Consider the following 13,785-nt stretch of genomic DNA (forward strand, 5'->3'; position numbering starts at 1 on the left):
ATACTAAATTGGTTACGTTAATCGTGTCCTGTCGTTCAAAAGCTTCAATCAAATTATCTTCATTGCGTATATCGCCCCAGACGTCTACCAAACGCGATACTTATCGGTCTAGTTCGGACAGTCCACTATTTCATCAGTCATCACCCATACTAGTTCATTTTATTATACCTGCCACAATAACGACACGTGCCAGCAATTATGATAACGAGTGCGGTTTAGCAAGTAGAATTTTATTCTCGACCGGATAAAGCCAGAGAAATATTTAACTGATTACGCTGCAGTATTTATAATCTGGTTATCGATAATGCCAGCCAATGATGGTGAACAGAATTTAATCTGATTAAAACGTATTCTGCTGTAGGAATAAGCTAAGGTGAGTAAGTGGCGGCGGCAAACCGCAATGCCTTCGATATCCAACGATGAAAAATTTGAGCCGTTTCAATCGTTCTCGATTATTAACGGGGACAATCTAATAGCGACTGGTGGATTGCGTCCTCCCGGTCAACTTGTGAAACCTTTCGACAAAGAGAACGATGCTTATAAGATTCACAGAAATGTCAACGTCGTCAAACCGGTGCTCAGGATACACGATAGACCGAAGGCCGAGGAAGATTCGACGGCGGCTGACGGAGTCCGCGTAGAAGAGGCCGGAGCGAGGAGGGATCCAGCGCGGCCCGCTGCGGACGAAGCCACTCGCGGTAGAAAGCGACAGCGACAAACGATGGAGACGCTAGCTCAATCTCAAACTATTCTCGACCCTCGGTTTTCAAGAAACCTGGATCTTAAACTGAGACGGCTCAAGGAGAAGGAGATAATCGCGGAGAGATTAACGAGGCGGTCCAAGGAGCGCGCCAAAGTTGTCACCAGCGGCATTCCAAAAGTGAATATACAGTCGGTACCGGCGAACGTGAGAAAAATCAGCGCCTCAAATCCTAATGTTACTCTTATAAAACCCAATGTCGTAAATTTGAAGATGGACGACTTGAAGAAAGAGAGTCCTATTGAAGCGAGACACGTTAGAAAAAGCTATGCGGCCGTGGATGGTAAGACGCCAGATAACCTGGACGTACCAGGCAGAAGCAGGAGAACCACCCGATCGAATGAGAGCATAGCAGCGGCTAGCAGCAGACCGCTGTTTGTTACGACGGTCAGGAAAGGTCAATTCTTACCTCCACCGCCGGAGATGGCGACCCTTCTCGGGTTGGAGGGATACGTGGTCGAGACACCGGCTCTTTATTCGTATTCCAGTAGACCTAAGGTTTTAGGTAATAACGCTGCTCCTAAACCAGTTGTTCCAATATCTCCTACGGCGCCAGATAAGGAACCTGATCCAGCGCAGACCGACATCGAGCACAAAGAAGTTTCAAGTGCTGCACGTTCTCTGGCGATACTTACGGGACTTGCTGCGGGGGCTGCTGGTCTTCCATCTGGGTAAGACTATATTTTGCAAAACTGAGAGAAGATTACGAGTCTGACCGATATATTTGAACCCTCATTTACATAATATGACCATAAACTATTTCTTTTATTCAACGAATAATTTACAAGATTTTTTCTAAATATATTTTTTCCAAAAAGTATGTATATATCTGAGGTGTTTTCAAATTATGTATAGGTATATAATATGACCAGTTAAAAGAGTTTTTATTGTCCATTCTTATTTTATATTATTGTGTTCATTCCCACGATTGTTTAGTTGTTACTGCGCCCGTTTCTGACGTTGTGGGTCACGGGTTCGATCCTATTGGTGGCAAAAATGCGTATTGTTTTTCAATATGTATGTATTTGATCCAATGAGTTAAGCGAATGACTAACAACCATTCCTTGTATACCATCTATTAATCTGCTCCATACATCATTTCTGTAGAAGCCTATATGCTCCGCCTACGAGTGAAACTGATAATATACTTTAATATTACAGATGATTACTTAATTTTTTAATCTTATGAGGTTGTATTTTTCTTAATACTTTAGAGTTCCATTCTGGATGAGCGACCAAATTTTTATGACTAGATACAATTAATTGAAGTTATAAATATTTATAATAATAATTAATATTAGAATTGCTAGATTAAACCTACTTGAACATTGATATTTTCATCGCAGTTTTGATTCGTGTACGAAATTGAAGGCTATATTGCAATTTGATTTAACTGCAAATAAGCACCCTCAGTGATTGAATCTCAGGTTTGATTGGTATGTGATTTTATCATCAAAATTATGACTTAATTTCCGTAACGGCTGATTTTTTCATTCTTGTAAATGTGATCACGCCGAATTATTTCTAATGCAATATAAATGATGGCAATTTAAACTGCAAGTAGGTTGCTAGTGGATTATTGGTTCTCTGTATTTACTTGTTAAAACTACTGAAACAATTTCTGCGTCGGAAATTTCAGCGTTGACCGACATTAGAAAAGAATTTTATTCGGTTTCCTACCAATTATCGTGTCCATTATGGATTCAGTCAAGTAGTCCAAGCTCTCCATAATTGGTTTCAGCGTGTTCTCATTCAAAATAAATGGTATTGATTAAAAATGTAGACAGTTTCGACCACAGACGTAAAACGAGTACACGATAGATAAGATAGATAGCCTGATACCCATGCGACCAATGGAAAACTCCCAGATAAAACTCGATTAAACACACTGAATTGAATACATACGTCCCTTCTTTCGTATCCATATAATGTTATATTTACGTATAAACATATTGCCTAGTAATAATATTATTATAAAATACATGAACTACTTTTTTGACGTAATATATTGAAAAACGGATTAAATATTGTTATGTACTATCACTTAAGTTATTGTGTTGAGGTGTAATTACGGTAACCGTACCTATGTCATTTATTATAAAGGGCATTTTCTTTATTTCAGGGCAGTTTTTAGATATATTTTTATAACCTCTATTGTGACGATTAATAACTTGTTTCCTCACTTTAAATATCTATAGAAATTTTATTTAAAAACCCGTTCTGATTTCCATATAATGAGCAATGTTTTCGCCGACATTAAAAGGAGCAATTCTGCTCCATTTGCAATTGCTCAGGAGCAATTTTGCATCTTTTTTACGGGTGATATTTACAAATATGTTAAATATCGTGTTTCGGATTTTTAAAACATGTTTATGAATGTAGAAGAAGGAAAGAGCTGATTTAGTATAGAATAATGACAGATTTTACAGGTATTACGACCGCGACGAAATCACTTTGCAACGGAGATAGTGTCATTTGAAAGTAACGATACCAACACCTATACGAGTCGCCTGTACTGCCACAAGAATATGACACCATTTTACGTACCTACCGAAAAAGATTTAAAACTTTCTACAATCAACAATGATGATTAAATACATTTGCAAGATTACCGTAAAAAGCTTTTGTATCGAAATAAATTAGTATATAAAATACCATGAATAAAAAGCTAGCATTTTATATTTTCTTCTTATTAGTTTGAAATTTTAAATATAATGGGGGTGGGGGTCTTCTGAAAGGCCCTGGCCTTATGTATAGTTGAAATCCTTTGTAATGTTATTATGGACACATGTTCACACGAAACACGAATATATTTGCATAGCAATGACTAGCTATAAATAATTTCTGCGGCATATTCTTTAAGATAAAGACTCAAAATGACTGATATGTATGTAATATTATTCGTTATAATGTGTTATATTTGTAAAACACTTATTTTATTGATGTCGTGCTTTCGTCGCGTGCATAAATAATTTTAATATAATGGCTTCTAACCAACGTGAACTTATAGAATGTCTTAATAATTGTGCCATAATATCTTTATATTTTAATTGCGAGTATATTAGTTTTTGTCGGTCAGTGGTCAATAGTCAGAAACTGCGTCTAATAAATATAATAATCATCTACGTTAGTGATCGTCAAACTGTCGCTCGCGAGCTACTGGTAGCTCGCGTAGGTTATTTTATCATATTTATAAATTTTCCTCTCAAATTTTATTATCGGACTCCGAAATGAAATATTTCTCGAACTAAGTTTCAATGATATGCTTAAAAAGTTGGTTGCCTCAACTGTAGAATCTGTATGGCCTTTCGTCCCACAGAAAAGTATCCTATTTTAGTTCGAATTGCGCGCAAAATTGTTTTGCTCTACCTATTTATGTGATTCAACCTTTTCCACAATCAAGGTGGTTAAAAGTAAAATATATAGAAACAGACTCACAGATAATTGCATTCGGATGGGAGTGACAATGTACTCATCGAGAATTGAAAAAAAATGTGGAGGAAAGTGAATACCATTCTTTTCACTAATTTTTACTTTTACTCACACTTATTTCAAGATATTTTTCAATTATTATTTTGTTTATAAATAAATAATTTAAGTCCGCATTTTATGTTTTATTGGAAGTCCGATGTCATATCATGTCATGGTGTTTATTTTAAGTAATATAATAATATTATGTAAGGCATGATAAAGGACGATGATAAAAAATTATAAAGAAGGAATATATTGTATAAGTAGCTCACCAGACATTTTCAATTTCTGAAAGTAGTTCACATCCTTATTGAGTTTGGAGAACACTGATCTACGTAATGTACGATCTAAAAGTAATATTATGTTTTTTTTTTTTAAACATTTTTACTTTTTATTCCATGACACATACCAATCGGTTAAAAATATAAGCTTTCTTATCCCAGTTATTTACTAAATAGGTTATGACTTTAAAATATTTATTACATTTTTAGTTATATGTAAAATTATTATCATTACTATATCGGTTACACTAACTAAACTAATACCAGCACGAAAGGCATTTATGATTCCTCACATATTCGAAAACTAACAACACATGATCGTGGGCAAAAAAATAGCATCAATAAATTATGAAAATTGAATACATAGTCCAAGTGAAGGAGTTGCGTTTTCAGTCATTATGTATTTCTTTTGTATTAGGCACCGAATAGGGCACTTTAATATTTATAGATGTGTAACCTCACTGTGCATGCGGTAAAACACAACTATCATTATTTTCCCCCAAAAGATTAGTCGCTATGATAATACGCGTCTAGGACGATTCGGCGCCGGGACAACTGGGCGCCACGCAATCGAATGAAATTCGAAAATAAATAGGCGTTCGTGAATTATATGTATTTTTAAAATATATATTTAATCTTCGGTACTGTGATGGCAGACGGTTATAACTGCTGTTATTTTCACTTTTTTAGTTTTCTTCCATAATATGTTCCAAATTGTACATTGTTTGATGTGGCAAAATATTAAAGCTGCAACTTTCAAAAGTAGCGTTAAAAGATATCTGCATCTGACAAAATGTGAAAAAATGTTGATATGGCAAAAAGATACAATATGTATGTGCTTAAAATCCAAGACAAATAAACTTTTTTTTTTAAATAAATTATTTTAGGTTTGTGTTGGAATGCTCATTCCGCTTATTTTGATATAAAATACTTCAAAATATCTTATAAACTAACTCTTGTCAGACTGATTTCAAAACTTTGTTTTTGCTCTCCTGTAAAATTGTGTAAACAGCAGTTATAATCTTTTGCCATCACAGTACCGTTATATTTAAATTATTATATTATTATTCAATACTTGGTGAAAATTTAAATATCCACACGTAAATAATGATTTAATTGTGCCAACAAGAAGAGAGTTTCTGAGAGTCTCAGGCATAATAATTCTCAATCCGCAATAAAAAACATTATGTTAAGAGCAAAATGAATTAAAATTACTAATTAGTAGATAGATTCCTCGACTACTTTCTGTGTAACATCGTAATGAACGTCTTTTTTATTTCGTTCGATAGTCAGCGCCCAATTGTCCTGGCGTCCAGTTGTGTCAGTCCCGATAGTACAGGGGACTACAATTATTATAATATATTTGTGCTTTAATAAGAATATTATGATACTATTTCCTAGACAATACAAATTCATGACTGTCCGAAAGAGGTCGTATGATAAATAATAATTCACTGTTATTTAATAATTGATAAAGTTAGCAGCTAATGCTATAGATTGTTTTCATTACCGCGCTATTTGCTAAGACAATATTTTTGATGCTACGCTGTGCTACGGCGTAGCAAGGTTAATCACACTAGACGGTCCAAGAGAGACTATAATATATTTTCGAATTATTTTGTGGATTGTAAATGATTTTTAGTTACCTAATTGAATTATATTAAACTATTTATTATATTAAATTTCAAATGATATGTTAATTAGAAATTTCAATATTCAATAATTATTTTCGGACGTATTGGTAAATAGAATATAATGATGAGCACGTTTGAATTTAAATTACGACTGAAAAACAACATTCTTATGTTATTACTTTGAAATAGTGTGGATTGTGGAATTGTTATACTATGTGTAAATATGTGATATTTACTTCGAATTTTTTCCTGATTAAATCTAATCAAAAATAAAACAAACAAATTGCTAATACGTGAAAATGACGTATATGCCATTGCTGGGTATAAAAAATATTTAGTCAGTTGTAAATTTTCATGTTATTACAAATTCTTAGTAATGTCTATTCATTGATGTTTCTTATCATTTCATTGTAATCTGTCGGTCACTACGGTATTCAACTTAATTTAATATGTCACTCTTACTTAATAATAGTAATGAAAATAGAAATCGACATTTATTTTCCCATTAGGACCACGAAAACGCTGTTCTAATAACTTTTTAAAAAGTTGCTTGAAATTCAAGGACACTATTAAAATACGCTACCTGTGTTACTGTATAGTAGAGCGTTATTATTAGGTACTACCAATAAACAACCTTGGAATCCCGGTTCGCTATAATTAGCTGATCTAAGACCGATAATGTTTTCGAAGGGCAAGCAAAGCGTCATTATTATTTTCATAGTTTGCTATAAGTTGTTATCACTGTAATCAATTCGTCTTTTCATCATTTTAATTCTTTCCCTCATTTTCGTAAACTCTGAACTGGGGATGAGTGTACCAGATTGGGACCTCCTGTTATACAGGAAATGCAGCAATAATAAAGATTCTATAAGTCATCCAGTCAAGTTATACGTGTACATTCATTTTTATTCACTTTAAGTCATCATGACTGAAAGTAATCAATATACGGTAGTCCAATGTGTAACGCACTGGCTATTAATTCATATCATAGGTTTTGTATTTGAATACCGTTGAGGTCACAGGTCAAAATAAACCTATATGATTTTCTCAAGCCTGGGTGTACCTATGTTGTTTTTAACTACTTTATTTGAACCTAGTGGTCTGGTGTAAAGCGTAAAAAAATAATGTGTGTTTGAACCCACAATCATACGGTGTATCTCATGTCCTAATAGGCTCGGCAGCCTTTTCTATTATTAATTCTTACGTTTCTTGTGAGTCGTATAACGATCGAATGTAGGTATGCTGATTTGAAATCTTAGTCCTAGGCAGTTGCTCCTGAGACAGTCCCTATATCTAAATAACTGCGTATATGTCACTGAGATATTTCCGATTAAGACCGGTATGATACAAGGTATTTCGATTGGTGACTTCTTCTTCTTCCACCCTGTCACGACCCAGCATTGGGGCATAGAAGAAGCACAAGTTCGCGCCACTTCCCTCGGTTCATCGCCAGCTCTTGCGTCTCCCGCCATGTCAGACCTGTAGCACGAAGGTCGCTTTTGTAGCACCGCTGCAGGGTGAGGGAGAGCTGGCCAAGGCGACGGAACCCTTGAGGCTGCGCCACAAGGGTACGAAGTGTCGCACTCTTTGGCGGCATCCGGAACACGTGTCCCAGCCACGTAAAGCGTCTCTTCGTGATGACGTGGTGACTATTTATAGAAAAAAATATGTTGTGTAGGAGACTGTTGTAGTTCATGAATCATACAACTTTTAGAAAATGTGAGCATATTTAGATATCGAAATAAAAATCTTTCTCCTTTATTATTTACCAAGCTACGTACTAAGAAAAAGAATGATTTATAAGTTTTAGTCATTTTAGACTACACGGGCTAAGTGGCTACCAACATTCTCGTAAAAAAAACTATTAATATAATCTCCACTGTGTGAAGAATATAAGTCTCTGCATTGTATGTATTATAAATTTTGATCGTATATTCTCGGCCATCTTGAGTTTTTTTAGTTAGCCAATTTATAAAGAACCGTTAATACGGTGATTATTTTAAATGGACAGCATTTTTGTCATTGTAATAATTCAATCCACCAAATTATGTCATTTTTCAAATACGCAATATTTAATCAATTTTATTAAATTGCCCAATAAAAGTTATCCTAGTTTGTACATTTGAAATTGCTCTCCTGAAAAGTTGCTGATCTTTAATGACGAATATTTTATAAAATATTTTACAGTCACAGTAGTATATATATTATAAAATAATATGTCTTTCATAAAACATCCTTTATAAAAGGTAGTATTGGTACGATATTACCTTTTATCAAATATATATGTCCCAACCTTTTTATACCAGCGGACCGGTAAATATATATCAGAAACACAGAAATATAAAACCATTATTTATCGAGGTTTTGTTTATTGGTTTGTAAATCATATCCGTAATATAACATACATAATAGCCTGATACAAAAAAATGTAACATGAATGTTAATTGTAATAATTAGAAACCCATCAGTAATTAAATTGTCAATAATAGATCTGAAATTTTGACAAAGCAAATTTTTAAATAGTGTGAAATCTGCTGCTACGAGTACATATTTGCTGGTATATTCGGGTTTCGGAGAGACGAAGCTCTGCATTGCCATCCATTCGGTTTCTCTGTTTTGCTTTTATTTCTGACATTGTCGAAAGTCTTATCATATGAATAAGTAATAGAAAATATGGAAAATAATTTAATGACTTTGTAACTTAGATACGGATATTCTTCTTCTTTTTAAATTGGTGACAACTATTTTTAATCCAGCAGAAAAAATCTGCGGACTGGCGGTTGGGAATCACTGGATAGAGGTTTTGGAGTTATTGCCAGACATTTTAGATTTACATGAATGTAGAAAACTCAACGATTTTATACGATGAGAATTAAAATAGTAGGAGCATTCAAAGCATAAAAGATAGCCAAATAAGTAGATATCTTTTAAAATCACGCGAATGTGATCATATATCCAATATAATACATATTTATATTATTATCAGCAGATCTATTGAAGTTTCAGTAAACATGACAACACTGGCATCACTGTTGTTTCGACAGCTCTTTACAAAAGAAATTAACTAACAAAACTGGAAACATAAACGTACAAACCAACATGCATTCGTTGTCCATTAAAAAAACATTTTCCTCAATGTAATATGCCCTCTCGTGTTTTATAAAAGAATGCTTTTAAGGAAATACATGCTAATAAATATTCGATAAAAAATCTTTGTCTTACTCTCTTCGTACGAATCATGGTAGAATATTGAAGTTTAATGGGATTCTCAAGCTGACAGTATATCCATATTTTGTTTGTGCATTGATATTGTACATATTGGTTTGTTGTTACAAGCATTTTTTTATCGAGTATTCATACAAAATCGTCTTAACGTACCATGGCTCCTCCAAAAACATTCCATCTTGGATGTTCTAGCGTCAACGCTTTTATAGTTGCTTCGGCCAATATTCATAATAAATAGTGTTTTATATTATACGTTAAAATACGATTTTAAAAAAATGTGTCGATAATAATATAATTCCACAGGAACTACATTTACATATGCCAAATGGTGAAATAAACTGATGTGTTTCTTTTATATTCTAGTGCCAGTCAAAACAATATGCTGTACGGGAACTTGATGACGGACAGACGCGTGTTCAGAGGCAGTACCACGGCTGCTAATTTACTTCCTGCGGTAAGTGCTTTTAGCGGCCAGAAGACCACAGTAATAGATAAACGGTCGGCGATTTCAATAAAGCTCAATATCGAACTGACTATTGGGGTCATAAACATCTGATAACATTTGTTATAAATAAATGATTGAGGAAAACCTTTTTGTGAATAATAAAATTATACTGCATATAAATCGGGGTTACACGCAAGTTGTACGTATGCAGTTCATCGTGGGACACTTATTCGTGCGCTGCAGTACGTGAAACATGAGTTCGTATAACATTTTATTTTTCTTCGTTGAACATTTCACCGTGGAATACATTTGTACGTATCTATTGTTTGCAAATAGTACTGTCCCAATTAGATTAACCCTAACCTAACCTAATCTAACCTAAACTAACCTAACCTAACCTAACCTAATACGGTGAAGACATCTCATAAAATTTGCCACATGTTGTAGCATGCGTACAAATATACTCCGCGGTGAAATGTTCAACGAAGAACTCGTCATTTGATTAAATCTTACTCGAACTCATGTTTCACGTACTGTGGCGCACGAATAAGTGTCCTGCGGTGAACTGTTTACGTACAAATTTCCGGATACGAGAAATCGGTGCTCCCAAAAACATTTAATTTTAAATTGGAATCGACTGAAAAATAGTTAAAAAGATATCAATTCGATAACATAATATTATATCATAATATGAAAATTATTACTCTAAAGTACTTTGAGTTTTTTTTTTATTATCCGAATTCGAATCCGAGGTTTTGCTTTGAAATGGATGGAAAATTTCTATTTTTGTTTACTTATATAAACGAGTTATTTATATGATCCACCGATGATATAACAATGTATTATAATAAACTGTATTAAAGTAGCAATATACTGGTCATTTGTGGCTACTTTCATGTCCAGATATTATATTATTAAAGTTGGTTTCGTAGACCGTGGTTGAAGACTGACACTGACGAGCTTAGATGGACTGTTTGCGATCTCGTTAAGAATTAAGACAATGGCGATATTTAAAACATATTGTTTTGAATAAATCATATTGTATTTTATTTACAATTTTGTTGTGAGATCTACATAAGTATCTACTTAATGAGGCGTATAGTTGCAAATATAAATAAACCACAAACATTAATAAATATTTCAATAGTATTATTTGGACAGCAACTATTTTTAATCTCAAAAGTTAAAGCAATTTGTGCCTAGAACCTTGTAAAATATCTTTAGTTTCATTTTTGAGGATAGTATCTGGCGATGATAGTAATCTCTGTGGTCATATTTAGCGGACCGGAAGGAAAATATAGCGAGGAAAGGATATGACTTTGATGTGTTAAAAACCTATAGAAATACTTGTCAGTGCTCGGACCTATCACCAGAAAATAATATAAATGCCACGCTCATAAACTTTTAAATATAATTTTGTAACAATAAATGGATTTATTATTATAATACTATTGTTCATTGTATCTAGTTTAAAATTAAGTGTATAAATTAATAATAGTTGTGATTGTTTTATTCTGAGTAAATACCAAGAAATAAAATAAAATCTTAAATTTATTATTCTTATCGGGTTTTGAAAAGTTGTAGGTACCTATGTAATATATATATATATATATATGTACATTACCAAAAAACTACTGAATTCTTTTAGGAAACACAGTTCCCAGTACTGACCAGTAGGTAATACCTAATATTGATTGATTTAATCAGATGTCATTAGCATGTCCAAAACAACAATTGGGTCAAACTTATTTTAACGTCTTATGTTTTCAAGGATACCAATCTGGTCAAAAAATATTACATGCGCCACCTTGATTTGCGTTAAATTGACGCGTGGAAAGAAATTTAGGCAATCAGGTGAGCAAAGGCCATTTGAACTACATGCTAAAAATATTTGTTCAAATTCAATTAAAACATTTTATGTAACACAGTTTTTATATGAAATACCAACATTCAATATTTATTGTATATGAAAATGGGTAGCTACACCTACGGATAATAATATTATGAAGGTTGTTTAGAATATCAAATTTGTCTATGGGCCATGAATAAAAAATTATATTGAAGGATTGTTATTGACACGGAAGTATTAATATTTATACCGACTAATAAAATATGTTTTAGTTATAAAAGGTAACCTTCAAAAGTATTGATTTTATTTGTTTATTTATAAAATTATATGCCTATAATAATGCTAGTTCACAAAAAATATATTTTTACAAGTAATGATATACTATATTAAGTTTAGTGTTCATTAATTAACGTACCTACATGTATATATGAGAATTCAGAATCAGAATAGATGAATCTCGTATCTTCGGCTTCATAATTTGGCTATAGTTCAACGGCTAAATTGCAGGTTATAATAAGAAATTAAGATATTTCTCGAGAATTCTCAAAAAATCAATAAACTATTCTCGATTTTCCTATATCAAATCACAATCTGTATGCTGTATGTGCATGTATAGGATATATCTGTGATTACTTATATATGTACCATTATTCTTGTTTAAATAATGCTTTATAACATATCATAATAAAAAATTATGTAGTCAAAGCTCAATAATTATTAAAGCACAATTTAAGATACCTCGTTTTTATTGGCCTGTTTTTATACTAGGAGAATTCCATAATATTGTATTCATTTTAATGCGTTATTTGAAACTTACTCATTTTATATTACAAATACAACTCTACTTTATGGTAGATAATGTAAATTGAATGTTATGCAGAGGCTGGGATTGGGTGACGTGGATGGATCTCAAGCTGCGAGGGCGGCTGAAGCGAGACGAAGAGCGGTCGCGAGGAGGAGGGTTCCGAGGGCTGCGCCTGCCGCTCTCACCTCCTTGCCTGCAGCAGCCGTCCAGACCGAACCTTATCTTGAAGAGGTGAGATCATGATGAGAAAAAACACTTATATAGCATTTTATACTTTAATGATTTGCTATAATTTCCACGAACTTAACGTTGGAAATCTATAGTAGGTAACATCTATCAACATAACTAACGATCTCAGACGATAATTAAGTACTTGTCACTCAAACTTATTATACTAAATTGTATTAGATGTAATGATTAGTCGATATTTCAATCGTTTCAACGTTTCAATCAAGCAGTTCACAAATAATCTTTCAATCGAGTAACCGTTCGTCATATACTGTGCTTGCCCGAATGGTGAATGTCTATCTGATTAAAATTAGAAAACTTCTCCTATTTCAAATCGATCACAATATTATTGTATACAATTTTGTATCATGTCCGATCCTAATAAGATCACATGGACCTCTACAGAGAGGTTTTGTATTAAGAGATTTTATTTTTACGAGAAATGGATGTTAGTCACTTGCTCAACTTATTAGCCCCATACTCTGACTCATACACAAATTGAAAAACAATATGTGTACTTGCAAAACCCAGGATTCGAACCTGGTACTCACAACGTTTTAGGCCAACGCTTAAGCCGCGCGGCCGTCGTCAGCGTACAAAATCTACCACCTCCCATACGTATTTAGGATAAAAATACCGCTTATTTGATTGGTGTCTAGATATAACTATCTTACTCACTTCACCCTGTCACGCCCCAGTGTTGGGGCATTGGGCAAGCACAATGTCACACAACTTCCTTTGGTCTATCGTCCCGCCTTGAGCCATCCGGCCAAGTGAGACCGTGTAGATCGCTATCGTGGCACCGCTGCAGGGTGAGATTGGGTCTAGATATAAACTAACCCAATAATGAAATACGTGTAATGTAAGTAGGTACTTATACACTTCTCCAAAATATTGCCAACAATAATGTAAAATCATACCGAAAAATGTTTAATAGAAATCTATCTTCTCTCTAAGTATATTTACATGCAAATAATAATAAATACTTATATTAGGCTTACCATACGTCCCGGTTTCACACATTGGTCCCATCGTTCCAGCTGGTTTGACATTTTGTCCCGGCTGTTCCGCTTATGAATGATTGTCA

At 33.6% G+C, this 13,785-nt stretch overlaps 1 protein-coding gene across 1 annotated transcript in view; it reads left to right on the forward strand.

Moving 5' to 3' along the window:
- The first annotated feature begins 242 nt into the window (after positions 1–242).
- Rsph3 (Radial spoke head protein 3) overlaps positions 243–13,785 on the forward strand; it is a 29,479-nt gene continuing 15,936 nt past the window's right edge. Inside the window, exons 1-3 of the mRNA XM_085952937.1 lie at positions 243–1,431; positions 9,735–9,825; positions 12,546–12,701. Of these exons, the coding sequence (XP_085809063.1) occupies positions 401–1,431; positions 9,735–9,825; positions 12,546–12,701 (1,278 nt within the window). The 5' untranslated portion in view covers positions 243–400. The remainder of the gene's footprint in view (positions 1,432–9,734; positions 9,826–12,545; positions 12,702–13,785) is intronic.

Source organism: Rhyacophila brunnea, unplaced genomic scaffold, assembly GCF_057557595.1.
Source record: "Rhyacophila brunnea isolate RB1 unplaced genomic scaffold, BYU_Rbru_1.0 scaffold_3, whole genome shotgun sequence".
Classification (NCBI taxonomy): domain Eukaryota; kingdom Metazoa; phylum Arthropoda; class Insecta; order Trichoptera; family Rhyacophilidae; genus Rhyacophila; species Rhyacophila brunnea.